This window comes from Mobula birostris, chromosome 7 (genome assembly GCF_030028105.1).
Source record: "Mobula birostris isolate sMobBir1 chromosome 7, sMobBir1.hap1, whole genome shotgun sequence".
Taxonomy (NCBI): Eukaryota; Metazoa; Chordata; class Chondrichthyes; order Myliobatiformes; family Myliobatidae; genus Mobula; species Mobula birostris.
This window is the reverse complement of record NC_092376.1, coordinates 57839719-57866972: the sequence shown is the minus strand read 5'-3', so window position 1 is coordinate 57866972 and position 27254 is coordinate 57839719. Positions and strand designations below refer to the sequence as shown.

Genomic DNA, 27254 nt, shown 5'->3' with positions numbered 1-27254 from the left:
GAAATATTATAGGAAAGGCAGATGAGCTCAGGGCATGGGCCAACACTTGGAATTATGATATTGTAGCCATTAGTGAGACTTGGTTGCTGTAGGGGCAGGACTGGGAGCTCAATATTCCAGGGTTACACTGTTTTAGGTGCGACAGAGCATGAGGGATTGGGAGGGGTGACATTACTAGTCAGGGAAAATGTCACAGCAGTGCTCATTCAAGGCAGATGAGAGAATTCGTCTAGTGAGGTTTTATGGATGGAACTGAGAAATAAGAAATGTATGACTACATTAATGGGGTGGTATTACAGACTGCCCAATAGTCTGCAGGATTTAGAGGAACAAATTTGTAGAGAGGTTGCAGGCTGTTGAAAGAAACATAAGGTTGTTAAAGTAGGTGATTTTAACTTTCCACATATTGACTGGGACTCCCATACTGTAAAAGATCTAGATGGAAAAGAGCTTGTCAGATATGTTCAGGAAGTTTCCTTAATCAGAACATAAAATTCCCAGTGAGAGAGTGTGCAATATTTGATCTGCTATTAGGGAATGAGAGAGGACAGGTGACAAAAGCTTCTGTAGGGGAGCACTTTGCAGCTAATGATCACAATGGCATTAGTTTAAAAGGAAACATGCAAAAAATAAGTCTGGTCCATGGGTAGAGATTCTGAATCGGAGAAAGGTCAATTCTGATGGTATCAGAAATAATCTGGCAAGTGTGGATTGGGGCAGGCTGCTTTTTGGCAAAGGTGCACCAGGTGAGCGGGAAACCTTCAAATGTGAAATTTTGAGAAGACAAAGCTTGCATGTGCCTGCCAGAATCAAAGGTAAAGATAACAGATGTAGGGAACTTTGGTTTTCAAGCGATATTGATCTCCTGGTTAAGAAAATAAAGGAAGTGCATGGCAGGTGTAGGCAGATAGGAACAAATGAGGTGCTTATGGAGTAGAATAAATGCAAGAGAACACTTCAGAAAGAAATAAGGATGGCCAAAAGAAGGAATGAAGTTGCCCTAGCAGACAAGACGAAGGAGAATCTTGAAGGAGAAGGAGAACAGATATGTTAAGAGCAAGAGGATTGCAAGGGATAAAATTGGTCCTCTGGAAGATCAGGATAGTAATCCATGTGTCGAGCCAAAAGAGGTGAGGGAGATCTTAAATGATTTTGTTTTGCATCTGTATTTAGTCAGTAGTTGAACAGAGTTTATAGAACTGAAGAAAAGTAGCATTGACTTTGTGGATTCTATACAGACTACAGAGGGGGAGGTGTTTGCTGTCTTGAGGCAAATTCGGGTGGTTAGTGCGGGAGGGGGGAGCTGGGAAGGACTTTGGGGTTCTCATCTTTAACTGTCGTTAACACGAGGCCTGCTGCATTCACCAGCAACTTTTCTGTGTGTTGCTTTAACTGTCATTCATTCTTTGAAGCACTTCTCTGTTTTTGTGGATGTTTGTGAAGAAAAAGCATTTCAGAATGTATATTGTATACATTTCTCTGACATTAAATTGGACATTTGAACCATTGAAATCCCTAGGGCTTGACAAGGTTTTCCCTCGGACCCTGCATTAGGCAAGCATGGAAATTGCAGGGTCCCGAGCAGAGATACTTAAATCATCCTTAGCGACAGGTGAGGTCCTGGAGGATTGGATTGGAGGATAGTCAATGTTGTTCCACTTTAAGAAAGGCTCTAAAAGTGAGCTAGGAAATTATATGCTGGTGAGTCTGACATCAGTAGTGGGAAAGTTATTGGAAAGTATTCTAAGGGACCAGGTATATAAATATTTGGATAGACATGAACTGACTTAGGGTAGTCAGCAGAGCTCCGTGCATGGTAGGTCACATCTAACCAATCTTATAGAGTTTTCTGAGGAAGTTAACAGGAAAGTGGATGAAGGCAAGGCAGTGGATGTTGTCTACATGGACTTTAGTAAGGCGTTTGACAAGATCCTGCATGGGAGATTGGTCAAGAAGGTTCAGTCATTCAGTATTCAAGATGAATTAGTAAATTAGAGAGTGATTAGATATTGTCTTTGTGCGAGAAGTCAGAGAGTGGTAGCAGATGGTTGCCTCTCTGACTAGAGGCCTGTGACTACTGAATGCCGCAGGGACTGGTGCTGGATCTGTTGTTGTATGTTATCTATACCAACAATCTAGATGAGAACGTGGTTAAATGGATCAGCAAATTTGCAGATGACACCAAGATTGAGAGTGTATGGACAGCAAGGAAGGTTATTGGGGCTTGCAATCGGATTTGGACAAGCTGTAAAAATGGGTTAAAAAATGTCAAATGGAATTTAATGCAGACAAGTGTGATGTTGGCACTTCAGTAGGACCAAACGGCGTAGGTCTTAGACAGTGAACATTACAACATTGAGACGTGTGGAAGAGCAAAGGGATTGTGGGATACAGGTCTATAATTCATTGAAAGTGGTGACAGATAGTCAAAAGAAAACTTTTGGAACATTGGAATTCATAAATCAAAGTATTGAATATAGGAGATGGGATTATATATACAGGAGATGTAGGAGATAGGAATTGAAGTTGTATAAGATAGTGGAGAGGCCTAATTTGGAGTATTGTATGCAGTTTTGGTCACCTACCCACAGGAAAGATGTAAATAAGACCATAAGACCATAAGATATAGGAGCAGAATTAGGCTGTTTGGCCTATCGATTCTGCTCCACCATTTTCATCTTGGCTAATACAATTTTTCTCTCAGCTCCAATCTCCTCCCTTGTCCCATATCCACTCATGCCCTGACCAATCAAGTAAATATCAACCTCTACCTTAAATATACAAAAAGACTTGGCCTCCACAGCTGCTTGTGGCAAAATATTCCACAGATTCTCCACTGCCTAAAGAAATTCCTGCTCAGCTCTGTTCTAAAAGGACGCCCCTCTAATCTGAGCCTGTGTCCTCTGGTCTTACCCTCTCCCACCATAGGAAACATCCTCTCCGCATCCACTCTATCAAGGCCTTTCACCATTCAATTAGGTCACCCCTCATCCTTCTGAATTCCAGTGAATACAGGCACAGAGTCATCAAACGCTCTTCATTTGAAAAGCCTATCAATCCTGGAATCATTTTTGTGAAACTCCTTTGAACCCTCTCCAGTTTCAGCACATTCTTTCTAAGATAAGGGGCCCAAAATTGCTCACAATACTCCAAGTGAGGCCTCTCCAGTGCTTTATAAAGTTTCAACATTATATTCTTGCTTTTATATTCAACTCCTTTTGAAATGAATGCTAACATTGCATTTACCTTTCTCACCACACAGACTCAACTTGCAAATTAACCTTCAAGGAATCTTGCACAAGGACTCCTAAGTCCCTTTGCGCCTCAGCTTTTCGTATTTTCTGTCCATTTAGAAAATAGTCAACACTTTCATTTCTTCTACCAAACTGCATGACCATACACTTCCCAACACCGTATGCCATTTCTTTGCCCATTCTCCGAATTTGTCTAAATCCTTCTGTAGCTTGTCTACTTCCACATAGCTACCTGCCTCTCCACCTATCTTCATATCATCTGCAAACTTTGCAACAAAACCATCAATTCCATTCATCCAAATCATTGACATATAATGTGAAAAGAATCCAACCAGAAAAAGCTCCCTTTATTCCCATTCTTTCCCTCCTGCCAATCAGTCACTGCTTTATTCATGCTAGAATCTTCTCTGCGACACCATTTTCCATAGTAACTTGTTAAGCAGCCTCTTGTGTGGCACCCTGTCAAAGGCCTTCTGAAAATGCAAGTACACATCATCAACTAATTCTCCTTTGTCTATTCTGCTTGTTATTTGTTTAAAGAATTCTAACAGATTTGTCAGGCAAGTTTTTCCCCTGACAAAACCATGCCTATATGGCCTAATTTATCATGTACCTCCAAGTACCCTGAAACCACATCCTTAACAATCAACTCCAACATCTCCTCAACCACTGAGGTCATACTAACAAGAGTTTCCTTTCTTCTGCCTCTCTTTCTTCTTTAAGAGTGGAGTGACATTTGCAATTTTCTAGTCTTCTAGAACCATTTCAGAATCTAGTGGATCTTGAAAGATCATTATTAATGCCTCCACAATCTCTTCAACCACCTCCTTCAGAACCCTTGGATGTGGACCATCTGGTCCTGGTGGCTTATCTATCTTCAGATCTTGTAGTTTCCCACAAACCTTCTCTCTAGTAATGATAACTTCATACTATTCATGTGCCCTGACACCTGGAACTTCCACCATATTGCTAGTGTATTCCACAGTGAAGACTGATGCAAAATACTTCTTCAGTTTGTCAGCCATTTCATTGCATTACTACCTCTCCAGCATCATTTTACAATGGTCCGATAAAAAATTCTCATCTCTCTTTACACTTCATGTATCTGAAGAAACTTTTGGCATCCTCTTTAATATTATTGGCTAGCTTACCTTCGTATTCCATCTTACCTCCTTAAATGACTTTTTTATTTGCCTTCTGTTGGTTTTTAACATCTTCCCAATCCTCTAACTTCCCACTATTTTTTGTTCTATTATATGCCCTCTCTTTGGATTTATATTAGCTTTGACTTCAATTGTTAGCCACAGATGTGTCCTCTTACTTTTTGGGATGTTTATATCCAGTGGCTTCTGAATTGCTTCCAGAAATTCCAGCCATTGCTGTTCTGCCATCATCCCTGCCAGTGTTCTTTTCCAATCAATTCTGGCCAACTACTCATTCATGCCTCTGTAATTCTCTTTACTCCACTGTAGTAGTGATATACCTGACTTAGCTTCTTCTCAAATTTCAGAGTGAATTTGATCATATTATGATCACACTCCTCTCAGGGTTCTTTTACCTTAAGCTCTTTTATCAATTCCGTTCATTACACAACACCCAATCCAGAATAACTGATCCCCTAGTGAGCTCAACCATGAACTAAAAAAAACATTTCATAGGCATTCTAGAAACTCCTGCTCTTGGAATCCAGCACCAACTAATTTTCCCAAACTACCTGCATATCGAAATCCTCCATGACCATTTTAACATTGTTCTTTTAGCATGCATTTTCTATCTCTCATTGTAATTTGTAGAACACATCCTTACCACTGTTCAACTCCCATCAGGGTCTCCTTCACCATTCCCCATCCCCTTTTCTTTCTCTCACTTTATCTCCTTGCCTGCCCATCACCTCCATCTGGTGCTCCTTCCCCCTTTTCTTCCTTGGGTTTCTGGTGCTCCTTCCCCCTTTTCTTCCCTGGGCTTCTAATAGATTCCCCCTTCCCCAGCCCTGTATCTCTTTCTCCAATCAAGTACCCAGCACTTTACTTCACCCCTCCCCTTCCCGGTTCTACCTATCACTTTGTGTTTTTCCCTCCCCTCCCCCCACCTTTTAACTCTACTCTTTATCTTTTTTTCTCAGTTCTGATGAAGGGTCTCAGCCTAAAATATTGACTGTACCCTTTTCCGTACATTCTGCCTGGCCTGCTGAGTTCCTCCAGCATTTTGTATATGTTACCTGTATTGGAATTAAGCTGTAAATCATTAACTACTTTAAGTGTAATGCCCTGATTAAGATTTTTACCGCTTCATTAACAGCTTTGTCGTGGTTTTACAAATGACAAGGAGGTGCCGAAAATTCTTCAAGAAATGTTTAAACTTTAATTTGCAAACCAAAGCTGAGACAGTCAGTAGGCTAGCCTCTGAATGCCTGCCTGCCTCTTTCACACAGCATTCTTTATAGCCCCCCTTCTGGGTTAACTGCATTATCATATCGCTGTAAGTTTTACTCTAGCTAATAAATCAATCACTCTATCTCTTTACTTGGCTACATTTGTATTTCTCGAGGGATCAAAAGTACATAGGTTTCATTCTAGCTAATGAATCAGTTACATAGTAAGATACCATAAGAATCCCCTACACACTCAATAACAGACACGTAATGCATAGTAAAGGCATAGTAAACACCTGAATAAACACTTGATGTGCAATAAAAGCACACTAAAATAAACACTTAGAAAGCAGAGTGTTACAATGTTTTTCAATACTTTCTGTACAAGCATTGTGTCCTGCTGATAGCATGTTCGCATTTTGGATAAAGATAAGGGACTATGAAATTCAACTTAGGAATGTTGCCTCAGGCAATCAGGATGGTGAAATTGGGAGAACGTTCTAGGGAACGCAGGGTGGAGAGAGATTTGTAATGGACACTGGTGACTCGTGGTCTTTTTTTCGTGGGAGATGGAGAGAGAAGTGCTGGCAATGGCAAGGAGTACTTCGGAAGTCCAAGGAGTCCAAGATGGGAAGTTCTACCGGTGATTGTTGACGATAGTTCAGTGCCGTGAGTAACGGTCATACCCAAGTATTGGACAATATGAGCTCCAACGACGCACACCCTAAGAAAGGTTTAATTGTAATGGGCCTTTACTTTTTTCCTCTTCTTTTCTTCTTAGTAACTTGTTGATACAGCTGAAAAGAGTAAATACACTTCCTTTATAATTGTATGCAGTGTACGATCTGTTATTTCTTGCCAACGGGTAATTGTGTATGGGCAGTACTTACACAGCATCTGTTCAAATCTAGGTTCCATTAATGGAAACATTCTAACCTTCCTGTTTGGTTGTATCGAAACCCTACCGACTCTAGACATATAGTGTTTAAGAAAGGTGGCCTTCTCACCGCCAAGGCCAGTTACTGTTAGCAGATCCAACTAACCAGCTAAGTTTCCATGTGAGCTGGGCCAGGGGGCTTCATTGCGGGGCTATCGTCTGGCGATTCGCCGAGTGCTGTGTAATTGCTGTAAAAAATGATTACTTGGTTTGCGTGTTTAAGTTTGTGTTTAAACTAGTGTCTGGGAAAGTGATTAAGGTACTTTATTATGGACATCGTAGGAATAAGTATTGGTGCGATTCAAAGAGATTACCCACAAATAATACCTGTGTTCTGAGCGATGTGAATATCTACAGCCTGGATGAATTGCTTATTAGAGTGAAACTATCAGGGAAAGTTTCGCTGGCCGAACAGCAGCTTGATCGATCTTTGAGTAAGGATGTCGTGTTAGTTCAGACTAGCATTGACATGACTGAAGTTGCGCTGCCTGATGGTGTAAGGACGCCAGGAGAGGCAGGGCTATGGGCATTCCATACTTTTAGAGAAGGGAGGCATGTAACTGAGAATAAAGACTTTAAGGATAAGTTAGTCTCATTTCTGCAAAGTGAGGGGAAGAAGCTGTCTGATGTGAAAGGTCTAATGGGTCCTTAGACGGGTGATTGAAATTCAGAGCTGGTTTCGGCAATTAAATCACTGGTAGTCAAATGCCAAAGTGTACTGGCAGAGAGTCAAAGTTAAACTGAGTCAAACTGAGCAGACATCTCAGTTACTGGGTGAGAGGCAGTGCTCAGATAATATGAAAAGGCAGCGACTGGTAGAGAGTATAAAAGGTCTGACTGCTGAGGTGGTGAGGTCCTGAAAGGCAGAGAACCCATTGGTCATGTCTGGAAAATGTTTTTGGCATGATGGGCAGCCCAGCGAAGCTTATGATGAAGTTTAGGCACACATTCTAAGATAAAAGGGAGAAACCTTTTGTCTACATTTTCAGGCTACAGAGACAGCTTCATTGCTTGTGCCGTAAAGGGGCCATTCAACTAGCTGAGATACATCGATGAAGGATGGAGCAAGTTGCGAAGAGTGCGCTGTCATGCGACGTGAATACTTTAAGCACTCAACAGTCTCATAATGTTTGTTCAGCTGATCAGAGAAGTTAGGGAGGAGGTAAACACGATGGAGGAGCAGGAGGCCTCCATCAGTAGGGCAAAGTCATCAGTAGTAGCCTCTCAAACACGAGGAAATCTGCAGATGCTGGAAGTTCAAGCAACAGTAGTAGCCTCTGTTGCTGAAGTGACTCTTTATGGCACACAAGCAGGGCTTTTGCGGGGACAGCCCTGCAAGCCAATGTATCTCGGTTGATGTTGGTCGGTGCTGTCACCAAGCGTGACAAATCCGACAGGAAATTGGACCCACCGGTAGGACGTACTAAGCAGAGGGCTGCTACTGACCAGGGTCTCTTGACAAGGGAAGTGACCAGTATCTCCTGTTACAACCGTGCTGAAGATGGACATTTCAAGCAGGAGAGTGAAGGAAAACCTTCGGAAAGTGACCCAACAGTTATTTAAACAGAAACGGAAGTCGGGAAACTTCAGAGACACCCAGTAAGGAAACGGCCTGGCGTCACAGAGAGAGCACATTCCAATCAATGTATCAAGGAAAACACTAAAGTACAAAACCTGTTTCTGAAGGCTTCGTGGGGCCAAGCTCTGGTGCATCTATGCAGATAAAGGGTTTTTATGCTAGAGGTTCTCAGGTTGCTGTACAGATTCTTTTATAAGGTGCACTTAATGCATTTACCATTGACACCACTCAGTGCCATAAAAATCTGTGGCTTTATTACTGATGATTACCCGTATGACGGTTACTTGTTGTTGAAGCTGGAGATTTTGGGAGCAGATGTTGGAGTAGCTGAGGCCTTTGATACAATAGTGTTGGTTTGTGCAGACCTGGCTGAAAAAGGTGAAGTTTCCATTATTGTGTGAACAAATACACCTATTGTGAGAAGGCTCCTGGTAGCTGGCAAGGACATAAATGGAGAGAATATTTTGAAAACCTTGTCTATTCATCCGGTGTTCAGAGCTGTTTTTGAAAAGTTGCAAGTTCTTCCTAAGAAGGGTGATGATCATCAGTGAGGAACAGTGTAGTACACCCTGTCCAAACTCATCGTGTTACATCCCGGGGAAGTAGCTAGATTTGTGGGATACCCCAAATTTCCCAGAATGCCGAGGCCCTCCTGGTCAATGCTCCAGAGCATCATGAAGAAGAGTCACGCTTACCTGCTAAGGTGCTGGTGCGACCCAAGCTGCAGAAGCATTCAGCCGTGCATGTAAATCGGATGACAGTGATTGTCAGGAACACCTCAGAGAGAAAGGTCACCTCAGAAGTGGGATATTAATGGCACATCTTTTCCCAGTGACCATAATGTCTAGTTTTCCGGTGAGAAAACAGGAAGAGAGACAATCTCCTGGATCGGGAAAGTTAAGAGCAAAAGTCATTCAACTTTGGTGACTGCCCAGAACCCGAGGGATGGAAAAGGAGACAAACGGAGAAGATATTGAAGTTCAAAGATGTCTTTTCTACTGATGAGTTTGATGTAGGTTTCTCCAAGAGTACTCGTCACACTGTCCAAGTGGCAGACTTCCTTCAGTTTCAGCAGTCCCTTTCAGAGACTGTTCGAACCAGCAGGGATAGAGGATGTTCGGCAGCATCTGCTGAAACTGAAGGAAGCTGGAATTATAATTGAGTCAAGGAGCCCATATGCATCACCCATAGTGGTAGTGCGGAAGAAGAGTGGGAAGGTATGAATGTGTTTTGACTATTGGACACTGAACTGACATACAGTCCCTGACCAATATACTGCTCCACAGATTGAGGATGCTCTGGCCTGTCTGAGTGGAGCAAAATGGTTCAGTGTGCTAGATCTAAGGAGTGGACGTTGTTAGATACCCATGAGTGAACCTGACAAAGAGAAGACAGCATTTTTTATGTTCACTTGGATTCTATCAGTTTGGAAGAATGCTCTAGGGTATATCAGGAGATCTGGCTACTTTCCAACATGTCATGGAAAAGACTGTTGGGAACATGAACTTGCTTGAGGTACTGGTGTACTTGGACAATCTCATAAGTGTTTGGGTCCACGCTGGAGGAGCACGAGATGTGGCTACTGAAGGTTCCAGACCACCTGAAAGCTGAAGGATTAAAACTGTCATTGCACAAGTGCCAGTTATGCAAGATGTCAGTCAACTATGTAAGGCACATAGTGTCACAGATGGAGTAACTGTGGATCTGTCTAAGATAGAGATGGTGACCACATGGCCAAAGCCCAGGAGTGTGAGTGCTCTGTGCTCATTCCTTGGATTCTGTTGGTACAACTGGAGATTTGTGAAGGACTACTCCAAAGTAAGCCACTCTTTGAATCAGGTTCTATGTGGTTACCCTTCCTTGGGAAGGAAAGGGAGGAGAACGAAAGGAGAAGACAGCAAAGTTTATCTTAGCACTTCTGAGCCTTTTGGGGAAAGATAGGATGGAAGTGTGAAAAGGCCTTTCAGTTGCTGAAACAATTACTAACTAAAGCACTTGTGTCGGCTTTTGGAAACTCCCAGTTGCCATATGTACTACATAATGATGCCAATCATGAGGTTTTACTTGGTGTTCTATATCAGGACCATGGAAAAGAGGTGAGACCTGTTACTTTCATCAGCCGGAGTCTGTCATCCTCTGAACAAAACTTCCCTATGCATAATTTGTTTTTTCTGGGATTGAAATAGGCTCTGGTGGATAAGTTAAGTGACAATCTATATGGTGCCAAGTTCGATGTGAGGACTGACAACACTCCACTGACGTACAGTACACGTTGACCTCAATGAAGCTGGATACCATAGGTTATTGTTGGTTGGCAGCATTGTCTGTTTATGATTGTGGCTTGAAATATTGGCAGGGGAGCTGGAATATGGATGTGTTGTCATGATGTTTGCATGAGGTGCTGGAAATGGACCGAGAGTGGAAGAGCATTCCTACCTCTGGTGTTAGAGCAACGTGCCAGTTTTCCACAATGGGGAAATCAGAGGCAAGGCTATGGCATTATCGATCTGTGGATCATTTGGGAGCTTTTGGTTGCGCCATTCCACAAGCATATTACAACTTGACTGCTCTGGATATGAAGCAGTTGCCTGTCTTGAGTCCTGTGGAATTGTTAGTAGCCCAGCAAAGTGACCCCTGCATAGATGCCATTTGGTCATTTGTTGCAGAAGGGGATATTGCCCAAGCTGAAAAGATGAGAGAATGATGGGAGAATGGAACAAACTGGAGTTAAGGAACTAGGTTTAATACAGGGTCAGGTCTCTTCCATTCGGAAAAGCATTGGAATATTGTGTTGAATTCATTTTATGATGATTCAGGTCATCTGGGGTTTGAAAAGACCTATGGATTGGTCTGAGATCAGTTCTATTGGCCCCAAATGCAGTCTGACATTGAAGAATACTGTAAGTCATGCATCTGATTGTTCAGTGGAGGACACTGCCTATGAGAGTTGTCCATTATCCCATTTACCCTTTGCAGGGCCACTTGATTTCCTTTCCATAGACCCTGACTCCAGGAATGCTGCTAACGTCTTGGTCATCACTGATCACTTTACCAGATATACTCAAGCCTTCCCCAGAAAGGATCAGAGGATATCCACAGCCACCCAAGTGTTATGGGAAAAGCACTTTGTTCATTATAGCCTCCCAAAAAGGCTACACAGTGACCAGGGAAGGGATTTTGAGAGCCAGCTCATACATGAGTTACTGAGCGTGCTTGCAGTCGAGGAACATGCCACATTACCCTCAGGGTGATTCTCAGCCTGAAAGGTTCAATCAGACATTGTTAGACTTGCTCAGAACCCTGGATATCAGCATAAAGAACAAATGGAGTCAGCGTATTGGGAATTTGGTCCACTGATCCAACTGCACACAGAATGAAGCTACTGGATACTAGATACTATCTGATGTTTGGGTGCAAAGTGAGATTGCCTGTAGATCTCTGTTTTGGAGCCAGCAGTGAAGACTTGCCACAGAGAGCGTACCTTAAGTATGTGCCTGACATGAGGAAAGAACTGCGAAAGCCTTATGAACTGGTAGTGGTCTCTGCTACCAAACAAAATCAAGGAATCAAGAGGAGATATGATCAAAAGATTAGTTTTCCTCAACTGATGACTGGAGACAGAGTTTTAGTAAAGAATTTAGGGCTACCAGGGAAACATAGGTTGGCTGACCACTGGGTGTCTACGCCTTATGTAGTGAGAGCCAGATGCCAAGCGTGGGTGAAGTTTTCTGGGAGAAGCCAGAAGGCAAAATTCTCCATCGGAATCACCTTTTACCCTAAGGGCAGGAGGTACGTGTTGACCCAAAACCTGCACAGGAAAACAGAAGAACTATCAGTGGGAAGACCTGAAAAGGACCCAACCACTGAAAGCTGTACACACACAGAGGATGAGGAAATGGGGGTGTGGTATATGTTCCCCTATGCAAACTCCCTAATTATGATAAAGAGATTCCTGAATCTCTTAACCCTGACTCAGATGCAGTGGGGAGACTAGCAGTGGACAAGAGGATGCAATACTTGACAATAAATAGAAGCTGGGCTCCAATGTAATTGGGGATGAAGCTGAGCTCAGTCAGGTGACAAGGGGACTAGAGTTGCCAGAAGGCATGAGTAATGGACAGGGGGAGACATCTCCAAGTAGACAGGAAATGTTCCGAGGAGTGCTTGAGGCTGAAGAAACTGAAGGTGAGAAAAGAAGGTCTCAGAGAGTCAGGAACCCCCCAGATAGGCTAACATATCATGCACTGGGGAAACGGGGTATTGCACCTGTCCTTCCGTCCTAGCATGTCACACCAGACAGTCAGCCATTCTTGTCTGGTGCGTAGTGTCAGAATTGGTCTCCTATCGGATTAACCGGGTCACGATATGAGTGTTACCTGTCCTCATAGTGAGATATGTTACTACCATTTATAAATGAGTTGGGGGTCCTGAAATTACGAAGTTCCTTTACGTACTGTGTTATTAATAATGGTTTCATAAATTTCAAGATCATGAGGATATGACTATTTTTGGTGGGCAGGAGAATGTATTGCTGTGGTTAAGGTTCTTACTGCTAATGCTGTAGGGCAGTTCAAAGTGCTTTAGATAAGACAAGATATAAAAATCAAAGATAAAATTCCAGACAATATAAAAGAGAATATAATTACACATAAAAATAAAGAACTACAAGTCACAGTGCAGGAGATTCTATTTTAAAGCTACAGCAAACCGTGAAGTTTGAAGCCCCAATTTAAAAGAGCTTAAAGTTGCGGCAGACTTCAGAGCATTTGGAAGGTTATTCCAGATATGTGGAGCATAGTAGCTAAAAGCTGCTTCCCCATGTTTAGTTGTGACCTCGGGTCAGTAAGAAGACCCACCCCACTCGACCTGAGAGCTCGGGATAGTTCATAATGCAGTAGAAGATCAGAGATATATTTTGGCCCTAGACCATTCAATGCCTTAGAAACTAATAATAATATTTTAAAGTCAATCATCTGATGGACAGGAAGCTGGTGCAGTGATCTGAGAAATGGAGTGATGTGTTCTACTTTCTTGGTCTTAGTGAGGACTCTAGCAGCAGCGTTCTGAATGAGCCACAGCGGTCTAAGGGAGTGTTTTACAAAGACCTTTTAGTAGCTTTCTGTAGAAGCAGTGTGTCCTGCTGATAACATGTTTGGGTTTCAGGTAAAGAGAAAGGGCTGTGACGTTCAACTTAGGAATGTTGTGTCAGCCAATCAAGATGGTGAAATTAGGTACAAGTTCTAGAGAAACCTAAGTGGAGAGAGATTTGTGATGGTCACTGGTGGGCCTCATGGTCTTTTTGGTGGGAGATGAAGAACACTGGGACAGAGGGCCATAGATTCGATCTGATGGAAAGATGGGATTGCAAGCAGTCCTTCGTGAGTCAAAGGAGTCCAAGATGGGAAGTGAATGGTGATAAGAATTCAGCACTGTGAGTAATGGTCATCTCAGGATCTCTACCCTGCTGTGCTATCATCTCCTTTCGAGATAAAGACAAATCTTCCTGCTCAGACTTACCAACAAAATCCTGATCAAATTAGGTAGGTAAGAAAGTTTCTAATACATCCTCAAAATTCGAATCTTGATTTGAACTGTCATGGGTAACAACCTCATCCTTTACATCAGTTATTTTTAGCCATAGCTCTTGTTACAACACAGGAAGAATCTGTGTTAGAATCCCTCTGTGGTTCCTCAGACTCTGAATTTATTGTTAGATGCGCTTCAGGAAAAACTTGTCCATCCGCTAAATCATTCCCAGACAAAACAGAAACATCATTCACAGGTAAACTGGATTGTAGTCCTACTTTAACAACCCCTGTAACTAATCCTGACCTTACATTAACATAGAGTAACTCCGTACTCCCTACTCCGCTTATATAATTTACCTCACCAATGTCAGACCCATCACTAAACTTTAGCACACTGTCTAATATGAGTGATTGCGAAGCTCCAGTATCTCTAAGTATCCTTATTGGCATTGAATTGGATCCTTCTTTCAAGGATACAAATTCTTCTGTTATACAAGTTTCATATCCCTTCTTAACTTGGTCAGCCTCTAACACATCTTTATTAATATTTTCTGAACCCTGTGGCTTTACAGGTTTTTCAATATGCTGCACACAAGCATCTGGGACCACTTTTTTCTCTTTCCATTTCAATCGGAAGCAATTAGCTACTACATGTCCAGGTTTCTTACAAGAATTACAAATAATACCAAAATGTCTTTCCTTCACATGTCTCCCTTCATCCTAACTTTTCTCACTAACTTCAGATTTAATTTCTGGTTTACCTTGCCTCTCTGTGCTATTTTTCCTTTTAAAAATTTTACCTAGAGAAAATTTATTCTTGTGAATTAAAACATATTCATCAGCTAATTTAGCAATCTCCTGCAATGTAGCAGTGTCCCTTTCTTTTAAGTATGTTCTCACTTCAACAGGAATGCTTCTTTTAAATTCCTCCTGCAAAATCAACTCTTTTAATTTATTATATTCCCCATTCACATTTTTAGAGGAAACCCATCTCTCAAAACACACAGATTTCTCATAGGCAAATTCCACATAAGTTTTTTCCACCGATTTCTTCAAACTTCTGAATCTTTCTCTATACGCTTCCGGAACCATCTCATATGCCTTTAATATGCGCTGCTTAACAATATCATAATTCAGTGTTTGATCAGCATTTAAAGCTGTATAAACTTGCTGTGCCTTGCCTTTAATTACACTTTGTAACATCACTGGCCATTGGTCTTTCGGCCACTTTAAACTCAGACTAACAATTTCGAAATGCTGGAACTATTTGTCCACTTCAGCTCCATTAAATGGAGAAGCCAAATAACCTCATAACCTCACAAATGTTTCATAGAACCAGAAGACTTATTCCCAGACTTTAATTTCTCCATTTCTAGCTCAAATTTCCTCTGGTTTTCAGCTTCTCTTTCTACAAATTCCCTTTTTTTAAGGGCCTCTCTTTGTTCGAATTCCCTTATTTTATTAGCCTCTCTTTTGGCCATTTCTGCTTTAAATCTTTCAAATTTTTAACTGTTCAAGCGTAACTGCATTTCCAGATTACTCATTGGAAACTTAGCTAACACCTCAGCTTCAAACAATTTCAAATTAATATAATGTTCAGCAATTTTTGTTTGTATGAAAGCCTTGGTGGATTTCTCGTAATGCCTTTAATATCTAGCTTCCTAGCAATCTCCAATACCTCAGGTTTTCTCGCTTTCTCTAAAGACCCCGAGTCAGGTGTGTCCAAAAACCTGTCAATATCCATTGTTGCTGAATACAACACACACACCAATCAAACCAAAAAAATCTGATATTTCCCTTTTCCAAATCAAAATGGCAATTACTAGCAATTAAACTCAAAATCTGAACATATCCCGGACGAATCCCCACAGATTATGTTACGTAACTGGCAACAATGAATATCAATCGAGACAGGTTATATAAGAGCAACCAAACATTTATTAAACACGGATAAACGATGAGGAAGAAAACAAACGAAAACTTTAACCGGAAGGTAACCGATATGCAGCTGTTCAACAGCTCGTCATTCGGCACTGATTTCTTAAAACGTTAAATGCGAAAACAGTTCATAAAGCAATAAAGTCAGTTATAGTTCTTAAAATGGTAAATTCGAAAGTCCAACAGATTTATACGTTCAACTGGGAGAGACTTCTCTGGAGAAGTCCTGCTGGTTCTGTCCACAGGATTCATGATGCCGAAAATAAACAGTTTAAAACAACTGACCTTAAATTCTTTTAGAGAGAGCAAACCTTTGCATGAACTCTTTTCTCTTTTGGCAAGAGTTATCTCGATGCAGGTCGCTACTCCTCCAGCGAAGACTCAATAAGGTCGATCCTTTATTAAACTGCCAAACGATGCCGACTCCTCTCTTTCCTTCGATCCTGTACTTCAATAAAGTCTTCACTCTCCCTTCTACTGTTGGAATTGAGTAAATCAGAAGATCTAGCCAAAAATTTCCAGTCCAATACTCCGTTTTAAAAATGAAACTGCGTCACAAAAACAAACACGCAACAGAAACGGAGACACAGCACGTTCTACCTGGAAATCTAAAAACTAAAAATCAACTGCGTCATCAGGGGTCGACCCTTATATACCCATGGTGCACATGTCATCATGTGACCTCACATCGGTGGGAAAATCACTTCAGGTGACCTCCAAAAGACCATTACGTCATTCTCACACAAAAAAACAGATCTCCTTGAGCATGTAACAATAAGCAATAACATAGTACTTCACAGTAGTCTAATACTGTAACTCTTAGCTTTCTGTTCTCGCTTACTTCTTTGAGGTAGGTTTTGTAATGGCATTGCCTGATGATAATTTTGTGATGCCCTGTTCCACCTGGAACATTTGTGGTGATGGTGGACAGAGTAGGAGATAATATCTCAGAAGCATCCACCAATATGTGATGCTGGTGGTTATTCTATTCTCTGAGCAATTCTTACAAAGGCAGGATCCATCATTAAGGATGCCCATCACAGAGCACATGCCCTGAGTGTTTCAGGATTAGCTTCTTCCCTCCTCCAGCAGATTCCTGAATGGACAATGAATCCTCACTATTTGCCTTCTCTGCTCCTTTTGTACAACTTAATTAATTTTTTTATACATTTCTTACTGTAATTTGTAGTGTAATGCTCTAGTTCATATTTTTACTATTATGCCGTATGTATTTCATTTAGCAGTTCTGTAGGAGCAGTCTGTTCTGCTGGTTCTAATGTTGAAAAAATGGAACGTGTTCCAACCAGTTAGGATGATAGAATTAGGGGGAGGTTTTCTTGGTGAGGGACACCAAGGTTGGTGTTGGGTTCTTTTTTGGTTTGGCGGGACATGAAGAGAGAAGACTTTGGGGAGAACCGGTCGTAGGATATGACCTGGTAGGAGACCCGTTTGTTCGTGATAGATGTAAGCAACATTTGGATAGTGGTGTGAGCTTTCATGCTGACTGAGGGCCCAGAGCGTGAGTGACAGAGAAGTTCAAGATGAACTCCAACTTGTGCACATTTGACTGTTTAATTAGAATGGGCCCTTTTCTTTTTATTTTTCTTTGCTAACCCTTTAATTAAGTTAAGATTCATAAATATAGTTCGTTTAATTGTATGCAGTGCCTGTTAATTTCTGGCACAAATTTGTAACAGGGTAGCAGATTACACAGCATCCACACAAACCATGGTTTGGGGCGGGAGAGTCGTCTCAATCTCATGAGTTTGGCGGGACTGGAGAGTGTTTTCCCCAGACTTACACTGCCAAGGAAACCAGGGAGTTTTAATAGTTTGTGTAATTATTATCAATTGTAGTGTACTGCTGCCACAAAACAACAAATTTCATGAGATATGCCAGTGATATTAAGCCTGATTCTGCATCTGATTGATTGGTATGATTCCATACCACTTTCCCAAAATCTAATAAAGTCTTGTATACTGAGGGGCTTGCTTTATGTGGGGCCCAGAATATTTCAGAGACAGAAAGGTACCTGGCTGATAAATCCTGAGCATAACTTTCTGTTCCACCTTGTATTTGATTAGCTCTAATTTTCCATTGAATTGTGCTTTACTACACTTCTTTCCTTGTCCCATACTAACTGTGGCCACCATTTACACAGTCTGGATGTTTTTCCTGATCTGTTGCAAAATCTCCCAAAACACTAATTTCTAATACAAAATATTAATCATTAATTTCACCAAATTCCAATCTCTCTGAAATGAGAACATCTCATATTTAGAAGAGAAACATTCCCATTTCTAACACCTTAACCTGGATTTCACACGGCACATATGAAATCTGTTTTTCTCCAAAATCAAATCAAAATCAAAAAAATACACAAATAAGACAAAATAAAACTTAATGCTAACACTTTTCTTTGCTTAAAATATTGCAAATAAATAATAAATACTTAACTTATCAGTGAAATACTCTAACACAGCCTTTCTCAACCCATTTGCCCTGAAGGAACCCTTGAAATAATTTTCAGGTCTCAGTGAAAACCTGCATAAAAATTATTATATCTAGAGCTCACAGTACATTAGCATGATCAGTAAATTGTAGATATAATAATCCAAGAAGAATAGTCAATGGTCTTTTGCGTAGAGAATCAATTTTTAGAAGCATAGAAACATAGAAAATGTACAGCACAATACAGGCCCTTATGCTGTGCCGAACATGTACTTAATTTAAAAATTACCTAGGGTTACCCATAGCCCTCAATATTTCTAAGCTCCATGTACCTATCCAGGAGTCTCTTAAAGACCCTATTGGATCCGCCCTCATCACCGTCACCAGTAGTGCTTTCCACTCCCTCACCACCATCTTGCATAAAAAAACTTAGCCCTGACATCTCCTCTGTACCTACTTCCAAGCACCTTAAAACTGTGCCCTCTTGTGTTAGCCATTTCAGCCCTGGGAAAAAGCCTCTGACTATCCACACGATCAATGCCTCTCATCATCTTATACACCTCTATCAGGTCACCTCTCATTTCTGTCACTCCATGGAGAAAAGGCCAAGTTCACTCAAGCTAAGACAAGGTCCAGGCAACATCCTTGTAAATCTCCTCTGCATCCTTTCTAGAGTTTCCACATCCTCCCTGTAGTGAGGTGACCAGAACTGAGCATAGTATTCCAAGTGGGGTCTAACCAGGGTCCTATAATGTTGTAATATTACTCTCAGCTCTTAAACTCAGTCCCACAGTTGATGAAGGCCAATGCACTGTATGCCTTCTTAACCATGGTCAACCTGCGCAGCAGTTTTGAGTGTCATATTGACGAGGACCCCAAGATCCCTTTGATCCTCCACACTGCCAGGAGTCTTACCATTAATACTATATTCTGCCATCATATTTGACCTACCAAAGTGAGCCACCTCACACTTTTCGGGGTTGAACACCATCTGCCACTTCTCAACCCAGTTTTGCATCCTATTGATGTCCCACTGTAACCTCTGACAGCTCTCCACACTATACACAACACCCCCAACCTATATTTCATCACTAAGTATACTAACCCATCCCTCCACTTCATCATCCAGGTAATTGATAAAACTCATGAAGAAAAGGAATCCCAGAACAGATCCCTGAGGCACACCACTAGTCACTGACCTCCATGCAGAATATGACCCATCTACAACCACTCTTTGCCTTCTGTGGGCAAGCCAATTCTGGATCCACAAAGCAAGGTCGCCTTGGGTCCCATGCCATCTTACTTTCTCAATAAGCCTTGCATGGGAAACCTTATCAAATGCCTTGCTGAAATCCATATGCACTACATCTACTGCTCTACCTTCATCAATGTGTTTAGTCACATCCTCAAAAAATTCAATCAGGCCCATAAGGCACGGCCTGCCTTTTACAAAGCCACGCTGACTATTCCTAAACATATTATGCCTCTCCAAATGTTCATAAATCCTGCCTCTCAGGATATTTTCTATCAAGTTACCAACCATGGAAGTAAGACTCACTGCTCTATAATTTCCTGGGCTATCTCTACTCCCTTTCTTGAATAAGGGAACAAGATGTGCAACCCTCCAGTCCTCTGGAACCTCTCCCGTCCCCATTGATGATGCAAAGGTCATTACCAGATGCTCAACATACTCCTCCCTCACCTCCCAAAGTAGCCTGGGGTGTCACACTTGATTGATCCTATTCTCTTACATCTTATCCTCTAGCTCTTCACATACTTGTAGAATATCTTGGGGTTTTCCTTAATCTTGTTTTCCAAGACCTTCTCATGGCCCCTTCTGACTCTCCTAATTTCATTCTTAAGCTCCTTCCTGCTAGCCTCATAATTTTCTAGATCTCTATCGTTACTTAATTTTTAGCCAACCTTTCTTGAAAACAATGTTAAGCCTACTCTTTCTTTCTCTTTAATGGATTTTAAAAATTCAAAAGGCAAACAGAATAAGTTTCTCAATTCTAGGTCGAATTTGAGATAAGCACACATGGCTTTCAGCTTCAACTGAAATGAGATGATATCTGTCCTGGCTCTTGCTGCTTGTTAAACAAGAAAGAGCTTGCTCACACATGTAAGAAGTTAAAAACTGCAGCAAAATGTTCATTGCTTTCCTATGAATGGCAGGATACTTTTCTTTCATAAATATCCAGAACTTGACCGGGGCACATCAGTAAATCTCACCTTGAGTGCGTGATCAGACTGCATCTCACAAAGTTCCTCCTCTCCTCTCAAGACAAGTTCTCAGCCTGAGCAGAAGGTTCAATGAAATTGTCCCTCTGCCAGCCATACACTTGTGTTGAAAGGGGAGGGGGCTGGAATACTGTTTAATTTTGTTCTACGGTTCTTCCAGGTGCTTCTAAATAAGACTTGTGACTTTCTGCTATCCTTCCTCGCTCTCAAACCCAAGCAGCAATGGAAAGATTTCAAGATTTCCTTCTACAACATGCTTTGTTCTAAAGATTCAGTTTCCTTTTAAATCCAAGAATTTTGTCACTTGGAGTCAAAACAGTATCTCCAGGGGGCTTGCAGAGAATTGTTCAACTGGTTCATATGCTGAATGTATCTGTTAAGTAGGCTAGTGTCTACAGCTATTCTTCATCATCAGAGCATTCAGCAAAATCTGGCCTATTACTTTCTTGAAAATACTCCAGCAATTCACCTTTCTGCTCAAAGAGAACTCTTCCTCTGCTAAGCTAAGCCACCAGATTTCTGTATGTAACAGGAGACTGGTGTGCTCTTTGTCCAGGTTTTCAAGCAGTTTTTTAAATATTCTCAAGTGAACTGGTCTTAAAGCTACTAAATAACTTGCTTTCTGGATCCTTTTACTGACTATGACTTTATTTTCAAAAAAACTTTAATCTGTTTGTTTTGAGATTCCAACAGTTGTTCAAAATAATCAGCACTTTTACATGTCGTATAGCTGTGATTTGTCCTTAATTGTCTTTTCAATTTTGCTGGAGTCATTGCTACATGTGTAAGTTGTTCACTGCAGACTAGGCACAGCGGAATAAGACAACTTAGATCACTAGTCCATGTAAAACACGTTGATAAGTAGCTTTCATTGTAAAGATTTGGTACCAGCTGATTACTTTAGTGCCACCCATTGCCTATGTCTCTAGGACCCAGAAGAGGCAGGTGGACTTCTTCTGGGGGAACAGGAGACATTGGGTCTCTGCTATGGTCCTGAGTCTTCTGATCACAGAGGCGGTCATTCACTGGTGTGTATGCATGCACCCAGCTGGCGGTTCGCCACCTCAGGACCCTACAGAGATATCTCTATAGTGACCACTCCCCAAGATGGCATGTGCTGGCCCTAGGGACAGTGCCTGCAGGAGGACACGGGGCTTCCAGCCAACAGCATCAGCTGCTCTACTTTGAGGCATCTGCCCGTGGGGTCTAGGTTCATCCAGACAGGGTGCTCCTGCACTGGTGGGGGACGGTGCTCTGGATGTGGGGGGGTCTAGTCCTCATCCTATCACGGTGGGTGCTGAGGGGGCTCAGGGAAGTGGGGGGTTCTGGCTGCACCACCTGCGGAATCGCCGAAAGTGCTTGTCACACCCAGGCTTTGGGATATCACGCGGGTGGGGGTTCCGGACAGCGTGAGCTGTTTTGATGGGATGCGCACTGTTCTGTTCCATGATGTTCCAAAGTGGTTCTTGTATGGGCTGCTCTTGCACACCTTTCAATTCCTTGCCTTCTTCTGCCGACCAGACCCACCTTGGCAGTCTGTTTTACCATCTGGCAGTGGAGGAGCTCAGTGGAAATCTTTTTACGCAGGGGTCCTTCCCCTGTACATCGGCGACCTGGGATGAAGGGTGTTGCATTGGGCAATACTGTACGTCAGGTCTTTAAGCAGGTTCATCCCATCTACCTGTCCATTCTGTGGCCGAGTGGAGTCAGTGAATCACGTTTATATAGAGTGTGAGAGGTTGCAGTCCTTGTTTGAGTATCTAAAGGGGCCACTGCTCAGTTTCTGATTGCACTTCAGGGGAGGTAATTTAGAAGGGAGAGGCTGACGTCACAGCCAAGTTGGCTGAGTCCATTCAATGTTCAGAAATTGCACTTTATACTCCTCATCCGGCCACCGTTCTCCCTCCATGAAAACAGTGCTGAGCAGTTATCAGCCTACCATCCTCCCTCCAGGCAATACAGCGTTCGCCAATTATCATCCTACCGTCTTCCCCTCTGCAATACAGTGCTCAGCAGTTATCAGCCTACCACCCTCCCCACCGTGCAATACTGTACTCCCCAATTATCAGCCTGCTGTCCTCCCCTCCATGCAATGCAGCATTCAGCAATCATTGTCCTCCCCTCAGGGCAATACAGCGCTCACCAATTATCAACGGCATCCCCTATCTTGCATCAAAAAACTGAGAGTGGACTCAAGCAATTGAACACAGTCCTGCTGCGCACTGCCATACTGGGCTGAGAGTGTTTCGGACTCTTAGTGGGTCAGTGGCAGGAGTACTCACTGCCGGAGGAGATGAGAGCTTTTGAGTGGAGCACCAGGCATCTCCTCTATCTGGGAGTCTACCTGAATCCTTCTGTGGAGACCTGGCTGGCGAACTGGCAGGACCTGGAGATGAAAGTCATGGGCCGGCTGGGGTGCTGGTCAGGCCTTCTCAGGATGCTTTCCTATCGAGGCAGGCTGGTGGTCATAAATCAGCTGGTGGCCTCCATGTTGTGGTACTGGATGGTCATCTTGGACCCTCCTTCCCCCTTTGTCACGAGAATGCAGAGGAAGATAGTGGACTTCTTCTGAGGTAACAGGAAACACTGGGTCTCCGCAGCGGTCTTGAGTCTCCCAGTGGGAGAGGGCGGACAGTCACTGGCGAATCTCCGTCTCAGGACCCTGCAGAGGTTCCTGTATGCCGAGCACCCTCCCAGGTGGCATGTTTTGGCAATATTCTTCTTCCGGAGGAGCTGCTGTCTTCATGAAGAGATGCGGCTACCACTAGTGGGTGTCAGCCATGCTGCTTTGCGGAATCTGCCCGGCTTCTATCAGGACCTACTGAGAATCTGGAACATGGTTGCCTCAGGCTGGGAATCCCCTCCTCTGGAAGAGGGCGGACTTCTGGCTGACCCTTGCCCTGCCTCAACGGATGTTAGTGCAGCTCAGGCTGAGCTGCTTGTTGGGCGCAGGCCCTGCAATCTCATCCGAGAGCTGAGTCCATACACCGTGAGCTGTATCTCCTTGACACCCACAATCCCATTCAGGGATGCAAGTAGGAGGTACATGTATGGGCTGCTGCTCCACACTTCCCACTTCCTAGTTCTTGTCCACCATCCCAACACGCCTTGGCGGTCGGTCTTTCAACTTGGAGGAGAGGGAGGCTCCCATTAGAAGTTCCTTTACGAGGTAGTTCTTCCCATGCACCTGAGGGGTCTGGGGTGGAGACTGCTTCGTAGAGCGGTGCCCTTCAATAAGTTCTTTAGTTTGTACACAGATCTCCCACCTGCATGTCACTTCTGCAGGCTGGAGGAGACCGTATACCACATGCGCATGGAATGTGTTAGGCTGCAGCCACTTTTTGCGCACTTGCATGGGCTGCTTCTCGCCTTCTGGTTGCATTTTAGCTCAACCCTATTTATATACTGTCATCCATTAAGGGGGACCATGGAGGGATGAGGATGTCCTTGTCAACGTTCCCTGGGGCTGGCAAAATCAGCCATCCATGGGTCTTGAAAATGGGAGGAGGGAGGATCTGCCTGGGTTGACTGCTTGGCAATGTTTAGGGGATATATCCATGCCCGCGTAAATATTGAGAAGGAACATGCGCAGTCCACAGCGACCTTAGAGGTGTTCCGGGACTGTTGGGCTCCGTGGGGGGTTATTGCCATCATAGACAGAGATGGAAACATTTTCATTTAATGTGTATTGTCTATTTGTAGGGAAGTAATTGTGTTAGTCACTGTTTTGTATATATAGCACTGAATTTGTAATAAAGATATTATGTATTAAAAAAAAGAGACCTCTAATGAGATTGCTAATAGGTCTGCTCAGTCTCTGCCCGCCACTGCGAGTGTTAACATTGCGCGTTGCGTGAAGTTCAAAAGACAATGTTTTTTTTAACTCACAATCTCTTGTGGAACCCCTAGTGACCTTTCATGGAACCCCGGTTGAGAAACCCCACTCTAATGCATAGAGTCATAAAACACAGAAACAGGCCCACAAATGTTAAAACTTTATTGAAACAAGAATACAATCATAGATACTTTAATGAAACTCCAGATCTTAAAAATCAAAGGAATGATGGAAATTATTGATTATGCACAAGTAAACATTTAATATGTTTAAAATATGACATTCCCATGTTATGTTTGTTCTTCGTTTAAAAAAAAAACAAACTTAGGGTGATAAAACTAATATATATTTGTTTACAGAACACTCCATTAACAGCTTCAGCCCAACATGACATCAAAACATGGAGGAAACTGCACCCCCCAATGACCCTGTGATTTCAGTTTCTGAGTCCGACGTGAGAGCATACATCACAAAGGTGAATCCATGGGAAGCATCAAGCCCAGATGGGGTACCTGTACAAGTGTTAAAGGCCTGTACTAATCAACTGGTTGGATTGTTTGCCGACATTTTTAACGTCTTGCTTTGGCAGTCTGAAATGCCCACCTACTTCAAGCAGACTTCAATCATACTGGTACTGTCCTCAGCAAGAGTCTTATCTTTGCCCCTTTGTCTGCACCTCACTGAGATCTTGACATTAAGTTCTTCTTCTATTGCCTCTGTCTTATAGCCCACTTCTTTGGCAAGAATTTCACACTCTACACTGATGAGAGGAATTTCTGCCCCTTCGTCAACATCTGGCATCTTCCCCATTCATTTTCAATCTCGAAGGAGGGTCTTGGGCTGAAATGTCGACTGCTTATTCATTTCCATAGATGCTGCCTGACTTGATTAGTTCCTCCAGCATCTTGTGTGTGTTGCTTTGGATTTCCAGCATCTGCGGACATTCTTGTGTTTGTGATTCCCCTCTCCATGCCTCCTTCCCACTCTCAGTCCACTATAAAGACCCATATCTGAATCAGGGTCATCATCACTCACATATGGCATGAAATCTGTTTTTATTTTAGCAATGTTGTCCACCATTGAGCTTGACAGGCTGGAGGGTTCATGAAGGCTTGTCCTCTAGTTTCCAAAAAATTAAAAGTGATGTCTTTTTCTCTCTTCTTGGAAAAGGTTTAGCTATTTGGCTACAAGGAAGTATTAACAGAAATTTTGAAAACTGATAATCTAATTGAGTAGATACAATATGGCTACATTAAAGGAAAATTTGATGAATTTATTAGAGCTTTGAAAAAATATCACCATGAATGAATGGAGGAGAACCAGTTGAGGTATAGCATTTCTTGAAGACAGTCAATAAAGTGTCAAAAAGTTGGTATCATAATATGAACTCGTGATGTTGGAGGTGATATATCACCGTGCATTCAGGATTGACCAGTTGGGAGGGATTCAGATTCAGATTCAGATTTACATATATTTATCTCAAGTGCATTGAAGCACACTGTATATTGAAACGTGTCATTTGCGATAACAAGCAAAACACCCAAGGTTATTCTGGGAACCTCTGGCAAGTGTCACCGCACATTCTGGTGCCAAGTAGCATGCTCACAGTGTCATGGTCTGGTCCGTGAAGTCTGCATTCTGGTTCACAGTCTGGTCCATGGACTCAGGACTCTGGGTCGTCCAGCTGTCCCTTGTTTGAGTTAATCATAGGCACCTGATTCCCATCTTTGGGCTTGCAATATAAGTAGCCTTGGGATTGAGTGTGGGCTGCTGGTTTGTCTTGTCAGTCCCCCTTGGAGCTACCTGTTGATGAAACCATTTGTGATCTCTAGGCCTGGTTGGAGGTCCACTGCTTAATGGAGTCTTGTTGCCACTTGTAGGAGTAGTCTTTGTGGTATGGATTTGGCTGTTTCCTGGGCCAGCTGAGTGGCTGCCAACCACTCTGAGCTCAGTAGGGATCTGGCTGTTTCTGTAGCCAGCTGAGGTTGCTGGCTGAACTGAGATTTGGAGCAACCCCAATGCAGAGATGGAACTACCTGTTGTTCTTTGGTGTTTGTCTCTTGTCCTTGCCTCCATGGGGTAAGTCAGGATGTCTTGCTGTTGCCCCATTGGGGGGCATGTCTTGTCTTGTCCTTGTCTCTGTGGGGTAAGTCAGGCTGTCTTGCTGTTGCCCTGTGGGGGGACATGTCTTGTCTTTGCCTCTGTTGGGTAAGTCTGGCTGTCCTGCTGTTACCCAACAGGTGGACGTGTCCCAGCTTGGTGTGGAGATGAAGCTGAGTCCTGGCTTGTCTTACGATAAGTCCTGGCTCTATATCCATGTTCTGTCCTGTCTCATGTTAGTGTCGTGTTAAGGATGAGTCCTGGCTTATCGAAGGATAAGTCCCAGCTCTATGTTAATGTTCAGTTCCCAGTCTGTCTCTGAGCTCCAAAAGCCCAAGCCTCGACGATCCCGCAGCCAAACTCAAGCTCTGCAACCCCAAGCCCTGAGGATCCTGCAGCCAAACTCAAGCTCCAAGACCCCAAGCCTTGAGCCATGTCATATAAACATAGAAAATAGGTGCAAGAGTAGGCCGTTCGGCCCTTTGAGCCTGCACTGCTATTCAGTATGATCATGGCTGACCATCCAACTCAGAACCCTGTACCAGCCTTCCCTCCATACCTGCTGATCCCTTTAGCCACAAGGGCCATATCTAACTCCCTCTTAAATATAGCCAATGAACTGGCCTCAACTGTTTCCTGTGGCAGAGAATTCCACAGAATGTCATGTCCTTACCTGGTTCTGGGGTCCGAGCCTGAGGCAAGACCCAGGTTCTGGGTCCTTGTCTAGTCTCAGGCTCGGAATCTCGAGCCTTGTCTTGTCTCCAAGCTCAGGCCTCTAGACCCGAGCCATGTCCTGTTCTGAAGCCATGTCATGTCCTTGCCTGGTTCCGGGGTCCGAGCCCGAGACAAGACCCAGGTTCTGGGTCCTTGCCCAGTCTCGGGCTCGGAATCCAAGCCTTGTCTCCTAGTCCATGGATCCTAGTCCTGGTCCCGCTTTCCCTAGCCCAATTCTGCGCTCTTGTCCCTGCTCCTTGCCTGAATCCTGTTACGTCCCTACTCTAGTCAAGTCCTGTTCCTTGT

The 27254-nt window shown here is 43.1% G+C and overlaps 1 protein-coding gene across 1 annotated transcript in view; it reads left to right on the top strand.

The window, feature by feature from the left end:
• Positions 1-24651, top strand: part of LOC140200230 (transmembrane protein 182-like) — a 124428-nt gene extending 99777 nt beyond the window's left edge. Inside the window, exon 6 of the mRNA XM_072263241.1 lies at positions 24494-24651. Within this exon, the coding sequence (XP_072119342.1) occupies positions 24494-24525 (32 nt within the window). The 3' untranslated portion in view covers positions 24526-24651. The remainder of the gene's footprint in view (positions 1-24493) is intronic.
• Positions 24652-27254: the final 2603 nt, after the last annotated feature.